Genomic DNA, 20,992 nt, shown 5'->3' on the forward strand with positions numbered 1-20,992 from the left:
TAAATGGGAAACCAATCAGGGTACACAATTAAGGAGAAGGGTCTGTCTACAAACCCATTAAGGGGTGTATTTATTGGTCCTCGTTACTGACGGCACTTTCCGAGCTCTTCCTGAAAAAGATATGGTTTTGGTTCGAAGTATTTTGCATTTTTTTGAATTATTTCCTTTTTTGTATAACGGCGATGCAGGGCTGTCAAATGCTAATTCCTCAGCTCAATTACTTTATCCTAATTTATATATTTTTTTTTTAGTTGACAGATCAAAATCATGGTACGCAGACACAGAAATTGTAGTCTCAGATCCTATTGGTAAAGAAGTCTTACTAGACTTCAACGAAACTGAAAAAGATGAACTTGTTTCCGTCACGGAATATGCTCCTTACATAGCTGGGAGATACAAATTCCACGTAACCCACGGAGGAGAAGAAATTAAAGGTAATAAGTCATTTTCAGCTCCTCCTTCAGTTTTTGATTATACTTAAAGAGGTGGGACCATTTGAAAAAAAGCCTTAAAAAATTTCGAAAAAATAATTTTAAATAACCATAAATATTTACTTATCTCACATATAAAGGTGCTTTGCTCTACTTTACCAATACCCTCCCCCTGATGGGTAAATATACTACCCACTATATATATTCCCACTATATTTTACTATACCAAACAGTTGTAACGCCCGATTATCTGCTTATTATCATTCGGGGGTTACAACTGTTCGGTATAGTAAAACATAGGGGTAATATTATAGTGGGCACAAGGCTGTATTCAGGATTTTTGTTCCGGGGGAGGTATTTATTTTTCTTCTTTGGAGGGGGGTACAAAAAACTTTAAAAAACGTAGAAAAACTTGTTTTATTCTAAGGCTTTGATAATGGACTAAAACAATGTTTCTGCAGGATTAGGTTAGTTGAGTAGTAGGAAATTGTTTTGATAGGAATTGTTCCGAGTCCAACAGATTTTTACTGGAAACCAAAAGTAACATACCGCCAAGCAAAAGAATGCTGAAATTAAATATACACTTTGTTTCATGATAAAAAAAAATATAAAGTAAAATAATGAATTTAAAATTATACCTTAATACTATTATTATTATTAGTATAAAATTTTAGAAATTTTTGGGAAAAATAAGGTATGTTACATTATTTGAAAAATCCATAAAATTAAAATTGGTGAAACAATTTAGGAAAATATACTATGCTATTAAATATGTCTGAAAATTAACAATTTTAAGTAGCAGTTGAAACGTCAATTAATTGAAACAACTCATATTACCAACAGAGTAAATATAATGACACATCCAATCTCTACGTCTATTCTCATTTTTCATTTTCACAATTTTCATTTCATCACAATTTTCATTTCTTGTTGCTTGAAGCTTCCCTCATATACGAATTAATCTCAGCTGCTCGTTCAAGGTTTAATTCAAGATTTTGCTAAAATGTGAAAACTTTATTTCAGTTTAAAGTACCAAGTATAGTGAAAATAAAACTTTCTTTTTTTAACTGATTAAATGGAATCTTACACACTTATAGGTAGATAGATCAATGTATTTCAAAAGTCCTGGGGCTATATACACAAAAAATAAATACAAAACAAGGAAATTGCGGACAAAACAACTTATAAAACACATAAAAGTGGGATGCAAAAAAATACCTAATCAGTAGACAGAATAACTGAAATGCATTAACTTTTCCTGCTTTCTAAGCATTTATCTATATTCCCACCGATTCTATTGTCGTATTGTCAATCATATATATATATATATATATATATATATATATATATATATATATATATATATATATATATATATATATATATATATATATATATATATATATATATATATATATATATATATATATATATATATATATATATATATATATATATATATATATATATATATATACATATATATATATATATATATATATATATATATATATATATATATATATATATATATGTATATATATATATATATATATATATATATATATATATATATATATATATATATATATATATATATATATATATATGTATATATATATACATATATATATATATATATATATATATATATATATATATATATATATATATATATATATATATATATATATATATATATATATATATATATATATATATATATATATATTAAAATTTAGGAAAAATCTAGAATTGCATTTTGACGGAAAATACTTCAGTTTTTGTTAGCAGCTGACACCAGAATTAAAAAAGAAATGTGGATAAATAAATAATCTGAAAATAAATGGCATAGAACAGAATAAGAAGGCACAGCTTTCCTTTGAAGTTGGGTTTGTCTTTGGAACAAGCAGCTTGTTAATGTTTGATTTTTACTTGTGGAAAACGTTATAAATGGCATAAAACAGCATAAGAAGGTATAGCTTTCCATTGAAGTTGGGTTTGTCTTTGGAACGAGCAGTTTGTTAATGTTTGATTTGTTACCTGTGGAAAGCGATATAAATTTAAGTTACTAGTTTTGTTTAATTAGTTACTAGTTAAATTAGTTACTAGTTTTGTCATGGTTCAGGGTATCAACACTGAAAGAGATACTGTAATCCCTAAATACTTCATAAATCTGTTACCAGCTATTATTTGTTAAATAGCCAGTTATTATTGAAAAAAAAACTGATATGCCTTAATCATTCAATAAGTCATATAAAGTAAAGATAATTTCATGAATCATATAAAATTACAATCACATGTAAAAAAAGTGATCACGATTTAACATAAATATCAAAATAATCTAATACACTAATTCTCACTTTCTTTTGTTTAATCTTTGTTCATATACAAGCCAATCTCAGCTTTGCTAATATAAAAAATTATATTAATAATTTTAATATATTATATATATATAATATATATTTAATATATTATATATATATATATCATATATATAATATATTATATATTATATATATATATATATAATTAATATATTTCATATATTAATAATTTATATGAAATATTAATATTTCATTTAAAGTACGAAGGACAAAACATTATTTACAATTTGATGGGTTATATAGTGGGCATTGTAGTTTTACAGCTCAAATCTTGCTTACGCCTCTATCAATGCCGTGTCCAGGGGGGAGGAGATTAGGGGATTTGAACCCCCTTGAAATGTTTGTCTGACTCGGAAAAACATAACAAAAATGAATATAAATAAATTTCTGATTCTTTCTTTTGCAGACCAATTCCCTTGCTTTTGACAATGCGGAACAAAATGGCTATCTCAAAATTTTGATCTGTTGACTTTGGAGAAAAATGAGCGTGGGAGGGGGCCTAGGTGCCCTCCAATTTTTTGGTCACTTAAACAGGGCACTAGAACTTTTTATTTCCGTTAGAATGAGCCCTCTTGTAACATTCTAGGATCACTTGGTTGACACGATGACCCCTGGGGAAAAGAAAAAAAACAAAACAAATAAATAAACACGCACCCGTGATTTGTCTTCTGGCAAAAAATACGAAATTCCACATTTTTTTAGATAGGAGTTTGAAAATTTTGCTATAGAGTTCTCTGATACGCCGAACGCGATGGTGTGACTTTCGTTAAGATTGTGTGACTTTTAGGGGGTGTTTTCCCCTATTTTTTAAAATAAGACAAATTTTCTCAGGCTCGTAACTTTTGATGACAAAGACTAAATTTGATGAAACTTATATATTTAGAATCAGCATGAAAATCCGATTCTTTTGATGTATATTTTAGCAAAATTCTATTATTTAGAGTTTCGTTTACTATTGAGCCGGGTCGCTACTTACTACAGTTCGTTACCACGAACTGTTTGAAAGAAAATAATTCGGTATTTCGGGGCTTCTGACATTATTACTCCTTTGCGGAAGTTAGGCTCAAAATTCGAAAAGGATTATATTTTTTCTCTGGGCCCCTTCCACCTCTTAGTTCGTTTATTTTCCCGTTAGTTTTCACCTGTTTTCGCTTTATAGTTGTGTTATCTCTTAGCAGTTCTTTCGTTAGTTGAGTTATGGTTGTGGTATATATGTTTTATCGCTCGTATAGTTGTGTTATTTTCAAATTATACTCCATAATAGAGAGGCTCCGAACACCCAGCATTGTATATTAAGCTCTGAATTTGACGTTTTTTTCTAACGTGACCAGATTTGTTCTGCGCCCTGCGCCCTTTTCATTGAATTTTTCTTCCCCCATGACATATTTCTCCAAGGAAAGATCCTCCCACATAGCCCCCTCCCCTCAACCCTACCCCCAAAACCAAAAAAATCCCCTTGAAAACGTCTGTGCACTTCCCAATAACCATTATTATATGTAAACACTGGTCGAAGTTTGTAACTTGCAGCCCCTCCCCCAGGGACTGTGGGGGAGTAAGTCATCCCCAAAGACATAGTTATCATGGTTTTCGACTATGCTGAATAGAATGGCTATCTCAAAATTTTGATCTGTTGACTTTGGGAAAAAATGAGCGTGGGAGGGGGCCTAGATGCCCTCCAATTTTTTTGGTCACTTAAAAAGGGCACTAGAACTTTTCATTTCCGTTAGAATGAGCCCTCTTGCGACATTTTAGGACTACTCGGTCAATACGATGACCCCTGGGAAAAAAAAAAAAAAAACAACAAATAAACACGCACCCGTGATTTGTCTTCTGGCAAAAAATACAAAATTCAACATTTTTGTAGATAGGAGCTTGAAACTTCTACAGTAGGGATCTCTGATACGCTGAATCTGATGGTGTCATTTTCGTTAAGATCCTACGACTTTTAGGGGGTGTTTCCCCCTATTTTCCTAAATAAGGCAAATTTTCTCAGGCTCGTAACTTTTGATGGGTTAGACTAAACTTTATGAAACATATAGATTTAAAATCAGCATTAAAATGCGATTCTTTTGATGTAGCTATAGATATCAAAATTCAATTTTTTAGAGTTTTGGTTACTATTGAGCCGGATCGCTCCTTACTACAGTTCGTTACCACGAACTGTTTGATTGTTATAAATTGTGTCCATATTCAAATTTCTTGTATCTCTGAATCATCTTAAATCTAACCGAACAACTTACAAATATCAGATGAGTCCGCTACTGAAAACTGAAAAAAACATCTTTTTTAAATTCTTTATAAATATGAGCAGCGACTGTGATTTAGTTACCAATTCTACTACTACTAATAACTCACTGCAGCACCAAGCCGCCTGAGGCCAACACAGCTACGTACGCTCCTCCTCCAACCTAATCTATTCAAGACCTCCCTCTTTACACCCTCCCAGGAAGTTCCCATTTCCTTTAAATCTGTATTTATGACATCCTCCCACCCTAGACGAGGACGACCCGCTTTCCGGGTAGCCCCAGACGGTTGGCCAAAAAGGACAATCTTCGGCAATCTTTCCTCCTTCATCCACAGAACGTGGCCTAGCTATCTCAACCTTTCTTTCACCATAGCCCTAGAAAGTGGGATTGAACCACATATTCCATATATCCTACTGTTTGAAATACGGTCAGTCAGCCGGGTAACCAGAACAATCCGTAGGCAATTTTTCTGGAAAACATCTAGTAAATTTTCGTCCGCTTTTCGGAGTGCCCATGTTTCAGAGCTTATATTCATGTAACTTATATTTACTCGTAAGGAGAGAAAGTTGATATTTCGTACCTAATCGCGATCACTCATTCTTAACAAACTAGAAAATAAACATTTTAGTAGCTCCTGATATATTGTGATGGATAATTAATTCTAAAATAGATAATTCTATTTAGGATCTCCATTTGTATTGAATGTCGAAGAAGAGGGAACTGTCAAAGTGAGTGGAGACGGAATTCAAGTGGCAGTATTCGGCAAAGAAGCCAGGTTTACCATTGAGGCAAGTGGCCTATCTGGTGAACCATCTGTAACGGTAAGTCGTTTGAGAAACTTGTTTACTCAAGAGTTATATCTAAATGGTAGTATTGCAAATATTCAATTTTATTTTTTTAAACCATAATATAACACATTGAAAGGTTCAAAAATTTAGATACTGGGCCACCAGTGTTTCGCGATTACAATAGATCTATTGCCTAAACATATATCAGATAATCAAACAGTTCGTGGTAACGAACTGTAGTAAGGAGCGACCCGGCTCAATAGAAACCAAAACTCTAAAAAATGGAATTTTGATACCAATACCTACATCAAAAGAATCGCATTTTAATGCTGATTTTAAATATATAAATTTCATCAAGTTTAGTCTTACGCATCAAAAGTTACGAGCCTGAGAAAATTTGCGTTATTTTAGAAAATAGGGGGAAACACCCCCTAAAAGTCATAGAATCTTAACGAAAATTACACCATCAGATTCAGCGTATCAGAGAACCCTACTGCAGAAGTTTCAAGCTCCTATCTACAGAAATGTGTAATTTTGTATTTTTTGCCAGAAGGCTGATCACGGATGCGTGTTTTTTTTTTTTTTTTTTTTTTTTTTTTTTTTTTTTTTTTTTTTTTTTTTTTCCAGGGGTGATCGTATCGACCCAGTTGTCCTAGAATGTTGCAAGAGGGCTCATTCTAACAGAAATTAAAAGTTCTAGTGCCCTTTTTAAGTGACCGAAAAAATTGGAGGGCACCTAGGCCCCCTCCCACGCTAATTATTTTCCCAAAGTCAACGGATCAAAATTCTGAGATAGCCATTTTATTCAGCGTAGTCGAAAAACCTTATAACTATGTCTTTGGAGACGACCTACTCCTCCACAGTCCCCGTGGGAGGGGCTACAAGTTACAAATTTTGACCAGTGCTTACATATAGTAGTGGTTATTCGGAAGTATACAGGCGTTTTCAGGAGGATTTTTTTTGATGGGGGGAGGGGTTGAGAAGAGGGGGATATACTGGGGGAACTTTCCATCGAGGAATTCGTTACGGGGGAAGAAAATTTCCATGAAGGGAGCGCAGGATTTACTAGCATTATTTCAAAAAAAAAAAAACAATAAAAAAATAAATATGAAAAAGTTTTTTTTTTCAGCTGGAAGTAAGGAGCAGCATTAAAACTTAAAAAGACAGAAATTATTACCCATATGAGGGGCTCACCTCTTCCTAATACCTCGTACTTTACGCTAAAGTATTTTTAGTAATGTCAACTATTTATTCTACGGCCTTTGTGATTCAGGGGCCATTCTTAATAAATTGGGACAAAATTTAAGATTTAGTGTAAAGATAGAGGTACTGACGAGGGGGCGAACCCTCTCATATGTGTAATAAAAACATGAGAAAAAAAATTTTTACGTAAGCTAATTTATAAGTTACGTATATCTTTTACTAATAAAAAGATTCGTAAAAAATTAAAAGTTCTAGTTGTCTTTTTAATTAACCAAAAAATTGGAGGGCAACTAGGCTTCCTCCCCCGCTCTTTTTTTCTCAAATCATTCGATCAGAATTATGAGAAAGACATTTAGCCAAAAAACAAAAAAAAAATATTCAAATTTCGTTTTAATTATTCCTCTGCGGAGAGCCAAAATCAAAACATACATTGATTCAAAAACGTTCAGAAATTAAATAAAAAAAAAAAACAAGTTTTTTCAACTGAAAGTAAGAAGCGACATTAAAACTTAAAACGAACAGAAATTACTTCGTATATGAAAGGGGCTGCTTCCTCATCAACGCCCCGCTCTTTACGCTAAAGTTTTTTACTGTTTTAAAAAGAAGAGTTGAGAGGAAGAGTCAAACTTTAGCGTAAAGAGCGGAGCGCTGATGAGGAAGCAGCCCCTTTCATATACGAAGTAATTTCTGTTCGTTTTAAGTTTTAATGTCGCTCCTTACTTTCAGTTGAAAAAACTTGTTTTTTTTTATTTTTATATAGAAAATGTGCTGTAATACGCAGCTAGGTACAGAGACATGAGATATCTGACAGATAGAAGGAAAGCAGGCCTAAAGACTGGTTTCGCTTTTTTTTGACGAAGATACAAAAAAGTTTGCTTTCAAGATTTCAATGAAAATAAAAAAAACGTTTTTTTTTTGGAATCCAGGGGGTATTTTTCCTCCAGCCTTGCCTGCCTCCAATTGGTGCCCATTTAAGGAATCATTGCTAAGTCTATGGAAGACAAAGCACCAGGAACTCACCAAAAATCATGTTGTCTATTGTCTATTATTAATTGATACCTCAACGGCACATGTATTGGAGAGAAGGAGAGACCTTATAATATTACTTTTACATAAAGTTTTTATTTCACTCATTCACAGAAAACCATGAAGCCATGGAAAGTTTTGAACTTTGTTTGACTATGTAGGATTATGACCATGTGAACTTTGACTACGTGAATATTGTAGGATTCATTCAACTATGGAATAAATCCTACAGCTCAAACTCCTATTTGTGTATTCAATCTTCTCAATTTTATTTACTATGAGATTTTGTAAAAGGAAATGCTCCATAGTGCTTACGGAGTGCTTACAAGTTTTTTAAGTGAAAGTAAGGAGCGACATTGAAACTTAAAACTAACAGAAATTATTCCGTATGTGAAAGGGACTGTCGCCTCCTCAACGCCCCGCTCTTTACGCTAGAGTTTTTTATTGTTTTAAAAAGTAGAGTTGTGAGAAAGATTCACACTTTAGCGTAAAAAGTGGGGCGTTTGTCAGAGGAGAGTTCCTTTCATATACGGATAATTTCTGTTCGTTTAAAGTTTTAATATCTATGACTTTTAATTTTTAAGATTCTATGACTTTTAGGGGGGTGTTTCCCCCTTTTTTGAATTTAAGGCAAATTTTTCTCTGGCATGTAACTTTTGATTGGTAGGACTAAACTTGATGAAACTTGCATATTTAAAATCAGCATAAAAATACAATTCTTTTGATGTATATATTGGTATCAAAATTCGGTTTTTTATAGTTTGGTTACTATTGAGCCAGGTCGCTCCTCACTACAGTTCATTACCAAGAACTGTTTGACTTATATTATTTCTGACTAAAATATTCTCGGGTTTAGAAGGTCACATTATAAATAGAAGTAAATAATGACGAAGACCACACTGCCTTTCCATAATATAACAACAAAAGCGAGAATAATGAGGACTTTTTTCCCAAGACAGTGAATCAACAAAACCTATTTGAATATTTCGGCCCTATATCTAAGGGCCGTCTTCAGCAAAGAAAAAATAAAAAGCAATAAAACACTTACAATAAAAATTCTCAGTTAAAAATCCATTTTTTTTTTTAAATAGCCTTGGCATCATTACTTCTTAACGAAAAGTTCAGCCAGTCTTGGCTGAACTTTTCGTTAAGAAGTAATGATAGTAAGTGTTTTATTGTTTTTTATTTTTTCTTTGCTGAAGACGGCCCTTAGATATAGGGCCGAAATATTCAAATAGGTTTTGTTGATTCACTGTCTTGGGAAAAAAGTCCTCATTATTCTCGCTTTTGTTGTTATAAATAGAAGTAGATGCTATATTATGAGAATTACGAGCGAGAATTTGATAGGATAATAATTTGGTAATTTAATCATAAGCAATAATTTTGGTATTTTAAACATTCCCCTGGAGGTTGGGAGTCATGACAGTGGAACATTTTGAAGGTGAGAGGTTGGATGTAGAAAGTTCTGCTTACGCATTTGTTATGTCTATCAACACCTGAAGTTTTTCTATCTGAACAGATTAAACGATGTCTTTTTTCTGAGAATACAACAACGATTGATTAACTGTGTTGATCCATATACATGCCACCAGAGGTTGTGAGATTTGTCGATGGCTAGGACACGTCTTGAAGATGAAGGATGATACTTTGCCAAAGATTATCCTTTTCGGCCAACCGTCTTGGGCTAAATGGAAAGTCGGTCGTCCGCAAGGAGGATATCGCTAAGAATGACTTGAAGGAAATTGAAACTTCCTGAGAGGATGTAACCAGGAAGGCTTTGAATAGATTAGGATGGAGGAGGAGCGTGCGTAGCTGTGTTGTCCTCAGGTGGCTTGATGCTGCGATAGTTGTTAATAGTAGTAGTAGTAGAGGCTGAATACTGGAACTAATGGGAACTAGTAAATTATAAAATTGTAAGTTAAAGGGCTAAATAGTATTTATGTTTATAGCAAAAGGCAACAATTGTTAAATAGTACCTAGTCAAATGCATACCTAGTCAAATACCTAGTCAAATAGTACCTAGTCAAATGCATGCCTTAGGAGGTTAAGAGTTTCGTAAGTTGGGATGATCGGAGATTGTAATTTTGTGTGCCGATATTATTAAGACTTCAGACTCTTACTTGTTTTATCCAATAAAACAACAAACTTGTAGACAACAATTAGTCAAAAACATTCCTCTGGAGGTTTGGGATCGTCAGGCTAGGTACTAATAAACCTCTGTATGTAGATGTAAAAAAACATTTTTTATTTATTTGTTTATAATTATTTCTAATTATTTATTTTTAGGTGGACGGGCCAGATAGTGTCTCTACTTGTAGCGTAAAACAGCAAGATGAAAAAAAATTCTTAGTCAAATATGTTCCTGAGGAGGTTGGCATTTTCAATGTTCGTGTCTATTGGAATGGAAAGGAAGTGATTGGTAATATCAATATCGATTAAATTATTGATATGTAGTTTTCTTTTCTAGAACGTTTAACCAAAGATCATTTAAAACTTTAAAACAAAATAGAACCAGTTAAATTTTCCTTCTGAGCAGCTCAAATCTAATCAAAAGTTGTCGTTATTTTTTTTTCAAATTTTCATTTCTATAAAATTATTTCTATAAGGTGAAAAATTATTTCTATAAGGTTTAACCAAAGGAAATCAAACTGAATGAGATCATTTAAAACTGGAAAAGAAAATAGAACCGTTTAAATTTTCCTTCTGAGCAGCTCAAATCTAATCAAAAATTGTTGTTGTTTTTTTTCAAATTTTTATTTCTATAAAATTATTTCTATAAGGTGAAAAATTATTTCTATAAGGTTTAACCAAAGGAAATCAAACTGAATGAGATCATTTAAAACTGGAAAAGAAAATAGAACCGTTTAAATTTTCCTTCTGAGCATCTCAAATCCCATCAAAAGATTTTTTTTCTAATTTTATTTCATGTCGTCAGTATTGGTTGATTTCAGGCCGTCAGTAATGGTCGGTAAAAAAAAGAAACAGTTTATAGTATCACGTGATTTGATTCAGTGAAGTACCTCATTGAAATATCTTATTGAAATGTTCTACCAAATTCAAAACCATTAGATATTCTACGACTCTAAAATACTGTACCGAAAATATCTACCTTTTTTTCTTTTTTGTGTAACTTTAAGCAAGGAAAATTTTCTGAAATACTTTTTGAATACAAATGACTAGCTATCTCACTGACAAAAACCTTTTTTTTTCATTAAAATAAAACTGTTAAAAGTAAAAGATGTTTAGTTCCATATTCAAAAGGTTGAGAGGTTCGAAAGGTTGAGTTAGCTTTGGCCAAAGTAACTACCGTTTTTTATCCTTTCTTGTTTTACTATTAGTTCAGTGATATTTTCAGACCCTTATATTTGACTAATAAAACCACCAATTTAATGTTTTTCTAAGATTAGTGATCATTTAAAAATATTAACAAAATGACGCATTGAAACCTCGAGATGTTGGCTTTGACGCTCAGACGGGTCAAGTTTAGGACACAGCCTTAAGGTGTAACAGCAACATTATGTGTTTGAGCCAATTAAATGTGTTTAAGCATGGAAAGACGTGGAGGAAAATACAAATCGCCAAGCACGTGACTCTGACTCTAGTTTGTGGCTCTTTGGCTGAACTGATGAAAAAGATGTTGCATTCTCGGACATACTGCTACTACTAACAACTTGCTGTAGTGACAAGGCACTTCGGACCGACACGCTACGCATGCTCCTCCATACCAATCTATTCAAAGCCTCCCTCTTTACAAATTAAAACCATGGATAACTTATCCTTCAACTTGAGGCTTTTAGGGTTCATATCTAAATAATAAAAATAAAATGTCAGTAAAGTTTTTTATCATTTTAGACTATCCATACTTTCTTACTGAGTTTTTTCGCATGTTCTAGAGTTAATTAGGTGATTTAACGTGCATATTTGGAAATTTTTGAGGCCTCAGCCCTAGGGGCCCTGTTCTTTGTTATTTTGGAGTATTACCAATTACCATAGTTTGGAAATACACTCATGAGCTTACGAAATTAAGATATAGTTATTGATTTGATGCTAAATTTGAAAAAAAATGTCCAGCGAAATTTGTTTGTCGGCTCTTGAACAGATCAATTCTCAAGAATTGATTTTCTTCCGATTTCCGGAAATTTTTGAGGCCTCGGCCCTACGGACTCAGCTCTTTGTCATTTTGCAGTATTACTATTGCTTGGGAATACACTTATGGGCTTACGAAATTTAGACTTAGTTATTGATTTGATGCTAAATTTGCAAAAAAAAATGTCCAGCGACATTCATTTGTTGGCTCTTGAACAGATCGATGCTCGGGAATTGATTTTGTTCCAAATTCCAGAAATTTTTGAGGATAGTTGCTTGGGAATACACTCATGGGTTTACGAAACTAAGACCTAGTTATTGATTTGATGCTAAGTTTAAAAAAAAGAACTCCAGCGAACATTTGTTGCGTTCTGAACGGATCGATTCCCGAGAATTGATTTTGTTAGTTCGCTTTTAAAAGTTTGGTTTACGCAAGTCTTTTTCAAACATAGCTTCATACTTGTCAAAGATCCTTGGTTGAGGGGGTGGGAGAGTCAGAGAACTTTTCATAGTGGGGAGGGGAAGTCAAAACAGGGTAAATTACATTTTTAAGCAATTATCGTTCAAATATTATTTGGGGTTTATTCTGTTCTATCTCCCTTCTTTGCACAAGTTATTCTATTAAAGATTCTGTGCAGATAAGAAAATTGAGTCTAATATTTTCTTTTGGAGTAAAATTTGATTCTTTCAAAGAAGATGCAAGAATTTGTTGTATCTAAACTATTAGATAAGATAAGAAAATTGAGTCTAATATTTTCTTTCAGAGTAAAATTTGATTCTTTCAAAGAAGATGCACAAATTTTTATAGCAATATAAATGTAATATAATATAATATAATAATACATAATATATATATATATATATATATATATATATATATATATATATATATATATATAATAATATATATAATAAATAATATAATATAATGTTATATAATGTAATACAATATAAATATAATTGCAATATATAATTTTTATATGCAATAGTTTTTCTGTTATGACGATTAATGTGTTTTATTCTTATTTATACCCCTGATTCCTGATACCCCTGATTGCACCTTTTTTACAACACTGTCACCTTTCGAATTGGTACCCCCTGATTAATCTAATCATCTGTCCATCCCTTTTGTCCCTATTCTAATTTTATTTGATTTTCATTTTAATGCTTTTTCAGGGTCTCCATTTCATCCTAAGGTGGTTGACCCTTCTCAAGTTAGAGTTATTGGGGAATTAGAAACCAATGCCGAAGGGAGTGTAGTTCTTCAAACTGGTGAAGAAGTAAAAGTTAGTTTTGATACTGCAGATGCTGGTCCAGGTAATTCTTTTTTATGTCATTTTGAGGTACTTGTGAGTTTGCCTTCTCATTAGGAACTTTCCGCTAAAGGCTACTCACAAATGTTACCCTCACCATACCTGGTAAGAAAGATGAGTTTCCACCCTCAACACAAGTTTTTAAGAAGGTTGTTGAAATTAAAAAGCACATCCACCGAAAAGTCGTCTTTACTAGAGACACTGGGGAACCCAGGTAAACACAGGGGAAAATACTGCCAAAATCTCAAGTTTTTTCTTAATTTTTGGCAAACTTTTATTTAAATAATCAAAGAAAGTGTTGTTTTAAGTCCTCCTTATATCCGAGTTGCAGTGGTAGCTAGCAACCTAGTAAGAGACGATCACGTCCAATACTGAGAAATGTAATAACTCATAATTCCTGAAAACAGAGTCAGATCAAAACAAAAAATACACTATTAGAACCGCCTTGTTCGAAGTACCTATATAGGAAACTTACCGTCCCTTGGCTTGAACAACAAGAGAAATATATTGGCTTGAAAATCAAGAAAAGTGGCTGCAGCCACGATATTCTGTATGTATGGCATCTTTGTTGTTGTTTTTCCTCTTCAGGTGTCTTGGCACTGGAGCATCGTTGAGAGTTGTTTAATGGCTCATTTTAAAGGATATTCTTATGGTTAAAAACGTTTTAAAATAAAAAAAAAAATTTTTAAGTAAAATTAAGTTTTTGCGAAAAGCTGCATTTTTCTATAACACTGTAGTAGCTTATGCTTAAAACATCACGAATTTGTCACATCTACGTGCTTTTGTAATTAACAAAAAAATATTTAAAATAAAATCAACATTTTTACAAAGAACTTCATTTTCATATACTAGATAATAAATGTCGTTATAGTTTTACTAGAACCAGATATGACGTAAACAGGAAAGGCTGTATTATGACGTTACCTCTGATGACGTCGGTTTTGACGTCTTTATTATTATATTAAGGTGGTGTTAGAATACATAGCTTAGACAGTAACATGGTTTCTTTTGAGCAAGCTAAACGTAAGAAAAATTAAGAAAAGTATCAGTACGGAGCAATCCTAATATCTCCTTGAAAAACAAACAGTACTACACAAAAAATAGAGATAGTAATAATAAGAGAATAAGATAATAATAACAATAATAATAATAATAAAATAATAATAATAATAATAATAATAATAATAATAATAATAATAATAATAATAATAATAATAATAATGATAATAATAATAATAATAATAATAATAATAATAAGATAATAATAATAATAATAATAATAATAATAATAATAATAATAATAATAATAATAATAATAATAATAATAATAATAATAATAATAATAATAAGATAATAATAAGATAAGAATAAGATAATAAGAGAACAGCAAAGGTATTGAACAGATCATGCGTATCGAGAAGGCATCCTGACAGGAGAAAAGCAAAGGTTTTTAAGAGACTAAGTGTACTGAGAAGTCAAAATTGAGAGAGACCAACAAAAGAGCAAGGTGATGAACCATGATGAAGTTAATGAATGATGAACCATGATGAGTATAATATTAAGATCAACCGTTATCACAGAGTGCATTGAACTCGAATCCTTCAGTGCCGAAGGAGAACCCTCTCCATTCAACTTTGGCAACTCGTAATTTAAATATATTACTCAGTTTGTGGTGTCTTAAAGATTCATAATAAAGTGTGACAATTTTAATAGAAATTTCATAGTAATGGAAAAATTTAATGGTAAAGAGAGTGAGTTAGGAATGGTAACTATTTCTGCCGTTCACCTTAAAGTATACAACCAAGAGAAAACTATGGTGATTTTGAAAAACAAAACATAATATCCCAAGAAGCTGGTGTCTAATTCAAATGAATTTATACAAAAAAAGTGTGTTTTAGATTATTTTCATTGAAAAACAAAAAATTTTGCCCCCCACCCCCCTATATATCTTATCTTACTCTCATTTAGAATCCTGTCAATAATTTAATTTTTCGTTTTCAAGGATTCTGACCCTTGTATTTTGCAACCTGCGACCTATGAAAAATTTCATAGCCTAGAAAAAGATTATCAAATACAAAGTAAATTATTAATTGGAACTTTGATCTACCGCTCAACATTGGGGTTTATTGTCCAGTTGCCTTTATACTGTTCACTTGAGAAGGTTATTCTTCTCCATTATTTTTGTTTTAAGGTTTATCTTTTTATTTTTTTTCGTTGGCTCTTATTTATTTATTTTTTTTTTCATTTTTACGCTGAAGATAGCTCGACCAAGGTCTCAGCCAAAAAATGCACTTTTCTCTTTAATCATTGGCTGTGAATTATCTGGTTTTTTTCCACGTACTGTCAGGCTTAGTCAGCGTGGTCTCAGAATCTATTTATGGTTGAAGCTTGGTCAGTCATATTTGATCAATCTTTTCCCTGCTTTGTCAATGCACGGTCTATTCATTAAAGAAATACAAGAGATAAAATTCAGAAATCAAGAAATGAATCATAAAATTCAGAAAATCAAGAAATAAAATATGAAGTTCACTTTTTATAGATTTTTTTCAGAGAGAATACGGGGGGGGGGGGTTCCCTTTGAGATTGATTTGAAAGACGTCCCCTCCCCCCTCCGTTCAAATAAACTTTTCTAAAATCTGCCTTCTTTAAAGAAATACAAGAGATAAAATTCAGAAATCAAGAAATGAATCATAAAATTCAGAAAATCAAGAAATAAAATATGAAGTTCACTTTTTATAGATTTTTTCAGAGAGAATACGGGGGGGATTCCCTTTGAGATTGATTTGAAAGACTTCCCCTCCCCCCTCCGTTCAAATAAACTTTTCTAAAATCTGCCTTCTTTAAAGAAATACAAGAGATAAAATTCAGAAATCAAGAAATGAATCATAAAATTCAGAAAATCAAGAAATAAAATATGAAGTTCCCTTTTTATAGATTTTTTTTTCAGAGAGAATACGGGGGGGATTCCCTTTGAGATTGATTTTAAAGTCTTCCCTCCCCCCTCCGTTCAAATAAACTTTTCTAAAATCTGCCTTCTTTAAAGAAATACAAGAGATAAAATTCAGAAATCAAGAAATGAATCATAAAATTCAGAAAATCAAGAAATAAAATATGAAGTTCACTTTTTATAGATTTTTTCAGAGAGAATACGGGGCTGGATTCCCTTTGAGATTGATTTGAAAGACTTCCCCTACCCCCTCCGTTCAAATAAACTTTTCTAAAATCTGCCTTAAAAGTTCTTAAAGATCAAAAGACAGATAAAATGAAATCTGATTGCTGGAATTGGTTAAATGAAAATTTGAACAACCGTATATGTTTTAGGAAAGTTTGGTAACCAATTTTGAATAAATGTCCAGTTACCATTTTTTTTTGGCACGTGGGTGAAAATAAAGTAAAAATTAAGCGAAAAACAGATGGCACCAAACAGCTTCAGAAGGCGTGGCTTTTCTTTGAAGGTGGAGTTGTCTTTGGGAATCAGATGATAACAACTAAAAGAAAATTTTGAAAACCACGGTTTTCAGGTATGAATAAGCTTCAAATCTGTCCAGGAGAAAAAAATTTGTCTTTTTAGCCTACTTTAAGGACTCTGTTATGATAGTTGATACGTGTTTTTAAAGGGGGTCTTCATTTTTCTAGGAAAACTGTCAGCAAAAGTTTTTGGTCCAACCCACGAAATTCATACAACTGTCGAGCAGTCATTACCAAATAGAGCAAAACTACGTATCTTACCTCAGGAAGAAGGACCTCACAAGATCTCTTTATTTTGGCAAGGATTCCCCATATCAATTAGTCCTATCAATGCTTTAGCTATTAGAGTCAGTGAAGAATTAGAAGAAAAAACCCCATCACCTGAGCACGTGAGAGTTATTTTGACAGGAAAAGGACTAGCTAGTGCCATCTGTGGGGAAACCTCAGAGTTTGTCATTGATGGTTCCCTTGCAGGGAGAGGTAATAGAAGTTTATTTGTATTTTATTCAGTGAAAATAAAGCTGTTTTTTTTATTTAATAATTTTATAGTAGGTTAATATTAGGTGCAGTTAATCATTCAAAGAAATAATATACTCAAAGTGAGCATTAATTGAAATTAATATAATATTTTAAATAATTTATTGAAATATTTGAAGAAAAAACATGCAGAGTGGAGATGATATCTTTGTACAGATAGAGCCACTCACCTGCTAAGCTGTCAATTGAAATTGATTCAAATCAGAACCTCTGGATCAAACAAGAAAAATCATACTTTTATGATGAATTTTGATCATGCTGAAAATACTGATCAGAAAACAAACACTGTTAGTTTTATATTCAAAAAGGTTCCAATAATTACGAAAATTGTCCAAGGGTATAATAGTTAAAATGCTTAAAATGGGTGGCACTTTTTGCCCATATTATCACCATTATTTTTTTCAAAATTACAGCACTTAGTTCCTAATTCTTTGATATTATTACTTTTTCTATCAGTAAGTTCAATTAAGCTAATCTTGTAGATAAACTTCATCAATCACCAATTAAGTTGATCTTGAAAGAAAGGGCGTATCCAGGATTTTTGTTCTGGCAGGGAATGGCTTACAAAGAAATACAAAGCGCCGCAAAAATTTGTTTATATCCAGTTTTTTAATTTTTACGAGTTGGACAAATATTTTTCTTTGTGGGGGGCAAACCGGGGATCCCCACCTTGAATACGGCCTTTCTTAGGAGCAAGATATCACATTTAACTGATTTTTGAAGAAGGAGGGCTACTTGAATGTATTTTTCTGTATAAGGAAATAATGCTTTTTGAAACGGAGTTTTCCATTTAATTGAATAAAATAAAATACTAAATAAATGGTTATTAGTGCCATGCTCTGGAAGTCTATTTCTACGACCACCAGGTGACAAGGAAAATTTATAGTTTTAAGTTTAATGTTTGTTTTATTAAGTTTATATAAAACAGAATTTTATGTGCTTTACTGGTTACTTCAATGTAAGACTATTAATAACTTATAAGAAAGGTTTTTGAAAAACCTGGTTTTTTGAAAGGTTTTTGAATAAAGACTGTTTTTGAGAAATGGCTGAAATATTTTAAATAACATCTTATATTAATTTAAGATAATGTATCTCCAAAAATTAGAAAATAATCAGGAATTCCATGTGTAATGAAAAAAACACCTACATAAAAAATTAACATCAAATAAACTAAAAATGGTGGTCGGTGTTTACCCCCCCCCCCCCTGGCGTTTACCCGCGCCCCCAGAAAATACCCACCTTACAGAAAACACCCCGTGGAAAATACCCCCCTGGAAGATACCCCCCGTGGAAAACGCCTCCCCACGGACAGTACAAATACCCGCCCTCCCGGAAAATACCCCCCTTGGAAAATAACCCCGCCCTCCCCGCGAAAAATGCCCCATGGTAAATACCTCCCCTCCGTGGAAAGTAAGGCTTTCCAAATTTGAGAATTTTCTTTGAGTTTTAATCTTTACGGGGATGAAATTTTGGTATTTGCGTATTGTATGTCACTCAATCAAGTTTACGCTGTGTAAAACTCGAGAACAAACCGTTTTCTTCGTTGATTTCTTTCAGCTTAGTGTGAGGCAAGACAAAGGCAAGTGACAGAATAGATCTGAAATATATAATTTGGGCACACTAGGTGTGGGGGTGGGGTAATTTATTTCGACAGTTTGAAGTCAGAAAACAAGTCTGACTTAATAATATGCAGAATAATTGTACCTAACAGATTTTGCCTGCAGACCCGCTATAACTTATCCCCCCCTTCCTAATGTACAAATATATATCCCAAATTCGTTTCTAACAAAACTGAAGGAACTAACAAAAAAATCGGTTTGTTATCGAGTTTTATGCATCGTAAACTTGAGTGAGTGGCGTATAATATGCAAGTACCGGAATTATTCATAGAGAGAGACCAGATTTCCCGGTATTATTTACAAAAGATCAGAAATTAAATTTAAAAAAAAGTTTTCTTCAACTGAAAGTGAGGAGCAACATCAAAACTTAAAACGAACAGAAATTATTACCACAAGACCTTGCTTTTTACGCTAAAGTTTCAATTTTCTTCCTAATTGTTTAAGGACGATTCCTGAAACGCAATAGCGGTTTAATTAGAATAACAAGCTTTGTTTTAGAATTCTATTAAAAAACTTTAGCGTAAAGAGCGAGTTCTTGAGGAGGAGGCAATCTCTTTCATACATAATAATTTCTATTCGTTTTAAGTTTGATGTTGCTCTGCACTTTCAGCTGAAATAAGCTTTTTTTTTTACTTAATCACTTACAGATAGTATTTGTTAATGGGATACATACGGAACAAGTTTCAAACAGTTCGTGGTAACAAACTGTAGTAAGGAGCGACCCGGCTCAATAGTAACCGAAACTATAAAAAACGGAATTTTGATACCAATAGATACATCAAAAGACTTTGATTTTTATGCTGATTTTAAATATACAAGTTTCATCAAGTTTAGTCCTACTCATCAAAAGTTAAGAGTCCAAGGAAATTTGCCTTATTTTCGAAAAAAGGGGGAAACACGCCCTAAAAGTTGTAGAGTCCTAATTAAAATCACACCATTAGATTCAGCGTATCAGAGAACTCTACTGTATAGGTTGCAAGGTCCTATCTGCATAATGTGGAATTTTTTGTTTTTTGCCAGAAGAAAGATCACGAATGCGTCTTTATTTGTTTTTTTCCCAGGGGTAATCGTATCGACCCAGCGGTCCTAGAGTGTCGTGAGAGGGCTCATTTTAGCGAAAATTAAAAGTTCTAGTGCTATTTTTAAGTGACCAAAAAATTGGAGGGCAACTAGGGCCCCTCCCTTACTCTTTTCTTTAAAAGTCACCGGATCAAAATGTTGATATAGCCATTTTGTTCAGCATAATTAAAAAAATCAAATAACTATGTCTTTTTGGACGACATAATGCCCCATAGTCCCCGGGGGAAGGGCTCCAAGTTATGAACTTCGCCCATTGTTTGCATATAGTATTGGTTATTGGGAAGTATACAGACGTTTTCAGGGAAGATTTTTCTGTTGGGGGGGGTGTGAGGGGTAGAGGTTGCGTGGGAGGATATTTCTATGGAAAAATTTATCATGGGGGAAGAGAATTTCCATGAAAGGGGTGCTGTATTTTCCAACACTTTTTAAAAAAATAATGAGAAATTAAATAAAAAAAAAAGTTTTTTCAACTGAAAGTATGGTGCAACATTGAAACTTAAAACGAACAGAAATTATCACGTATATGAAATGTGTTCGTCCCCTCCACAGTACCTCGCTCTTTACTCTAAAGTATTTTTAGTAACCTCAAAAGAGCCATTTATTCGAATTAAACGGCCTTTGTTACTCAGGGGTCATTCTTAAGGAATTGGAACGAAATTTGGAATTTAGCGTAAAGAGCAAGGTATTGACGAGGGGGCAAACCCCCTCATTTACGTAACAAAAATATAAGAATATAGAAATTAGTTACGTAAGATAATTCGTAAGTTACGTGCATTTATTTATTAATAAAACGTTCTGTAATAACATT

The 20,992-nt window shown here is 32.5% G+C and overlaps 1 protein-coding gene across 1 annotated transcript in view; it reads left to right on the forward strand.

The window, feature by feature from the left end:
- Window positions 1–20,992, forward strand: part of LOC136037396 (filamin-A-like) — a gene marked incomplete in the record, with an annotated part of 335,049 nt that overhangs the window by 289,157 nt on the left and 24,900 nt on the right. The window contains 5 exon segments of the mRNA XM_065720141.1: window positions 252–434; window positions 5,749–5,885; window positions 10,368–10,500; window positions 13,344–13,484; window positions 17,117–17,428. Of these exon segments, the coding sequence (XP_065576213.1) occupies window positions 252–434; window positions 5,749–5,885; window positions 10,368–10,500; window positions 13,344–13,484; window positions 17,117–17,428 (906 nt within the window).

Source organism: Artemia franciscana, chromosome 16, assembly GCF_032884065.1.
Source record: "Artemia franciscana chromosome 16, ASM3288406v1, whole genome shotgun sequence".
Classification (NCBI taxonomy): domain Eukaryota; kingdom Metazoa; phylum Arthropoda; class Branchiopoda; order Anostraca; family Artemiidae; genus Artemia; species Artemia franciscana.